The following is a 4,650-nucleotide window of genomic DNA, read 5'->3' on the forward strand; positions in this document are numbered from 1 at the left end:
AATCTTATCTTTTATTGCTTATCATTTTAATAGACACTGATCTCCATATTGAAACTCATTTTGCCTTAACAAATTGACTCTTGTAAAAATAAAGACCCTTTTTTCTCTTTTACTTAATTAAAAATATTTAATATCAAACTCAAACTCTTAGTTATGTCGATAGGCAACTACAATAGGAATAGCCCCTACAAGAGGTCAACAAGAGTCCATGAAAGAAAAAAAAAATGTAAGGATAAGCATTGAAACTGAAAATACAGTATCAAATATCCTTATCCATCAACTTTCCATCCTTATTTGATTTGAATTTTACTCTATTTAACAACTAATAATATAATAATTATTTAATCCGGTGTTCTTCGTTTTTCAATGTTAAATCATTATAGGTATGTCATCAAGGTTTTCATCCTATCTTAAGAAAAGTTTATTGTAGCCACATAATGGCATAGTACAAGGAAATTGTTGTTGGGCTTTAGCCAATAGGAAGGGAGAGAGTCTTATCCAACCACATCTCATTTGATTCAACCATTATTCATCTCCAAGCAGGGGAGGAAGAGTAATCCATTCCGCATTACACAGGAGCTCGGAAAACACTGAAGCTCTGGAAATGGCTACTGCTACGCCTGCAACTCTGCTCCGTGCGACATCCTTCTCCTCTGGCAGAAGATCCTTCATCTCCTCCTCATCTGTTAAGCCCTCCTCTTCCAAACTTGTGGTCACATGCCGTGCACAGAAGCAAACCCCAACCCCTGAAGAGGTTTTGCCCTCCGCCGTCACACGCAGGTTCGCTCTCACTCTTCTGGCGGGAGCAGCGGCCGTCAGTACCAAAGTTTCTCCAGCAGACGCTGCTTATGGAGAAGCCGGTAAGCCGTTTGTTTTTCCTTTGAAAGTAAAAGGGCTGGAATGCTTATTTAGGGCTTAAATGCTCCCTTTTGTTTGATGACAGCAAATGTGTTTGGAGCGCCAAAGAAGAACACGGATTTCGTCACCTACAATGGAGAGGGATTCAAGATATTGATCCCGGCAAAATGGAACCCTAGCAAGGAAGTGGAGTACCCGGGGCAGGTTCTGAGATACGAGGACAATTTTGATGGTAACAGCAATATTTCCGTCATGGTTACGCCCACCGATAAGAAAAATATCAGTGATTTTGGTTCTCCTCAGGAATTCCTTTCTCAGGTACTTCATTTAACAAAGATAAAGGCACATAATTATGAATAGTATTATGTTACAGTTATTTTTCAAACACTGTTTCCAACTGTATGGATATTTCAGATTGCAGTCAATAATCTACCTTCGGAAAAACAAGAAATTGAATTTTAATTTCCCTCTTCATAAGATCCATATTAATCTTTTATTATTTTTAATATATTTTTTAATTGTTTTTACCAGGTAGATTATTTACTTGGAAAACAAGCTTATTCTGGAAAGACAGCATCAGAGGTGAGCAATTTTTTAAGTCAGAATTTCTTTTGATTTTAAAAAATATTTAAAAATTTCTAATATTGTATAATATTTAATATTATGTTGTACTTAAATCATAAACTTATATTGAGATGGTATTTTGTTTAATTTCAGTTTTTAATGTTTATTTAAGATGAATTATTTTATATATTAAAAGTAATATTAGTAAAATGTTTATTAATATGTTGACTAAATAGTTGTTGATTATTTTAAAATTCTTCTCTTTATGTGAATATTTCAATAATTGTTGTAAGATATTGAGGGGTAAATTTCTTGAGTGATGGTACATGTTAAAGTATGCATATATTTAGAACATGATTTATATTAGCCATAATCACATGACATTAGTTATTATAACCTTACAAGACTTTAAATTACTTTGATTCTTTTTATATTGTAGAATTATACTAATAACCAAGACTTCCAAACAATGTTGGTTGTCATGGTCTTAATGTTGTTTATACTTTTAAAATAGGCTACAATCACAAAACATTAGGCCTTAGGATCTTATAAGACACATTAATTTATTTGATGCATTTCACATTATAGATCTATATTAAATATCTCAGAGCTTTGTCAACAATGTTAATGGCTATGGCTTTAATTTTGTTGGCATTTTAAAAATAGGCCTAGATTAGTAATATCAATTTTCGTTTTATTTCCTATTTGTGATAGGGAGGATTTGACACCAATGCGGTAGCAACTGCATCTTTGTTAGAGTCTGGAAATCCCGTGATCAATGGGAAGCAATACTACACCTTATCTGTGTTAACAAGAACTGCTGATGGGGATGAAGGAGGGAAACATCAACTCATCTCAGCAACTGTATCTGATGGGAAGTTGTATGTATGCAAGGCTCAAGCTGGTGACAAGAGATGGTTTAAAGGAGCAAGGAAGTTTGTTGAAAGTGCAACAAGTTCCTTCAATGTTGCTTAATCATTTATCTTAAATGAGTGCTTTGGTAAAATGTATATGATAAAACATTTGTTTTTGGTACTATGCCTTTGCCCTTTAAATAAATTTTCAATCTTGTAAGTTTTCGTGTAGCTTATTATTAATGAGACAAAGCATGTTTTAGGGTCTTAGAGTCTCCATTCCTTTTTCCTAGTTTTAATTAGAAAGTGAAGTGGTTCTTAACAATTTTTTATATTAAGCTAAAATTAAATAAGATTTCTCAAAGGTATATTTCTCTGAGATTTAGTTTAACATAATTATTTGGATAAGGAGGGCTTCAATTATGTATAGGTAAAGACAAATCAGTAAATTTGCTTGGATATTGTATATATTTAGATTTTTTAATTCTCTAGCATGTGAGATTATAACCAACATCAATGTTTTTTTAGTAAAAATAAATGATCTCTCTTAGAATGAATTGGATTTGTAAATTATATGCCTATCGTGTGTTGGATGTCTCATATTACAAGGGTATTCATCACTATGTTTCCATTTTGACATATAATATCCATTTGATTAGAGAATGCATGTGATGTGTGTAATTTGGTGTTAAATTAAATCCATATTGTATAATTAGTATAATAGTAAATACAACCCATTTATAAAAAAAAAAGAATATTTATATATTTGGAGAATGTATACAATGTGTGCAATTGGTGTAATATAAGCATATACTCAATACTTAGTATCTTGTCTAAGTAAATCAAATTGAGATAATTGAAATTTTTGCATTAATAAATTTCACTCTTAAGAGAGACGAAATTGTTGTGATATTTATAAAAATTATTCTCTACGTCATATTAATTGTTTATATAAGTAAATAAGGATTGTATTGGACCCCCTCCTAAAGGAAAGGAGCCCAAATACAAATAGCCAAAGGACAACTACAATTGAGCATCAAAAGATTCTTCTACTCCAAACAAAGAAATTGAACATATGCTAAACCATGATGATAGTAAAACCAAAATTCAAGCCACTTTGTTTGAGATCTTAGTGATATCATTACTTGCCACACTTTTTGCCCCAAGGAAGATATTTAAGTTTGAAATTCATAGTAACATAAAATGGGAAGGAAGATCAAACATAAAATTGTCAAATGTATCAACAAGACAATTTCCTTCTTGATAAGTGTGAACGAATTATGAATTAATGTCATTTATTTATCATTTGTAATTTCTTGAATATAGCTAACCTCTTGTGGTTTAAAGATTCCTTATTGAAAGTATTCATGATGATTAGTAATTCCCCCTCAACAAAATGAAATCAAAGCCTTCTTTTAAAATAAGAAGCCTTGTAATAAGAAAAGAAAATCCTTAATACTAGTTCAAGTAGATAAATGGATGCAAATAGAAAATGCATAGAGCACTCCACATGCATGGTTGTGGATCACTTTATGGCATCTAAAGGGTCTCGAGGTCTCCAAGAAGTATCATCAAAGTTAAGCTTGGAATGGCCTTGTGAAGGGGACCATTTAGTAAGATTCTTATAATGATTTTAATGGCGAGCTTATAATAATGCTAAACATTTGATAAAAGGTTCAACTACATCAAAGGGTGGGTAATACTATTCTGAAGTAAATGACATGAAGTATTCTTATTGTTGATAATTTTTTTAATTCCAAAAGGAACCCACCTTTCGATAGATGCAAATGATCAAATGAACTAAAATGAGTGAGATCTCTTGATCATGAAATTGTCCTTGAGCCACTATTTCAAACGACTAATGTCATGACAAACACATTTGACTTCTAACTCTATTTCAATGCTCTTCACTACTATCTTTTGCACTTCTTCTATACCAAATTTGCTTGCACTTCAGTCACATCTACACATACATCCCATACTCAACTAATACATCCACACTCCTATATATACAAGGTAATTCTTCAAAACCCTAAACTAGGCTGGTCATAAACAAAATACATAAAATTACATAAATTTGGTCATTCAGACCTATACATCCATTCAGGTCCACTCTAGGAGATAAAGGGGACCCAGATACATCACAACACATCCTTCCCAAGCAATTCCAATGAACCACACATGCTATCACATCCTCCAAGGTCGACACCAAATGAAATTTGTAGATAAACAATGTAGCATGCCAACCAGTTGACCCAAAACCATTCTATAATGCACAAAACATAATGTGGATCCACACACGCCATGGTGAGACCCATATCATTATTAATACACAACTACCAAAGCATATCCGAACCAAAAAGACATGATCCAG

At 32.5% G+C, this 4,650-nt stretch overlaps 1 protein-coding gene across 1 annotated transcript; it reads left to right on the plus strand.

The window, feature by feature from the left end:
• Positions 1–491: 491 nt before the first annotated feature.
• LOC131049962 (oxygen-evolving enhancer protein 2, chloroplastic) lies at positions 492–2,501 on the plus strand. The gene is made up of 4 exons (XM_057984080.1): positions 492–860; positions 944–1,176; positions 1,390–1,440; positions 2,137–2,501. Exons 1-4 carry the CDS (start codon positions 605–607, stop codon positions 2,395–2,397), a joined length of 801 nt encoding a protein of 266 aa, XP_057840063.1. The 5' UTR covers positions 492–604; the 3' UTR covers positions 2,398–2,501.
• Positions 2,502–4,650: the final 2,149 nt, after the last annotated feature.

The sequence above is a fragment of the Cryptomeria japonica genome, chromosome 5 (genome assembly GCF_030272615.1).
Source record: "Cryptomeria japonica chromosome 5, Sugi_1.0, whole genome shotgun sequence".
Classification (NCBI taxonomy): Eukaryota; Viridiplantae; Streptophyta; class Pinopsida; order Cupressales; family Cupressaceae; genus Cryptomeria; species Cryptomeria japonica.

What these genes read in the sequence shown, in the direction of transcription:
- LOC131049962 (XM_057984080.1), top strand. Translation starts at nt 605, where the DNA reads ATGGCTACTGCTACGCCTGCAACTCTGCTCCGTGCGACATCCTTCTCC. An exon ending in CTCAGGAATTCCTTTCTCAG is followed by an intron (nt 1,177 to 1,389) that starts GTACTTCATTTA and finishes TGTTTTTACCAG; the next exon opens with GTAGATTATTTACTTGGAAA. An exon ending in CTGGAAAGACAGCATCAGAG is followed by an intron (nt 1,441 to 2,136) that starts GTGAGCAATTTT and finishes TATTTGTGATAG; the next exon opens with GGAGGATTTGACACCAATGC.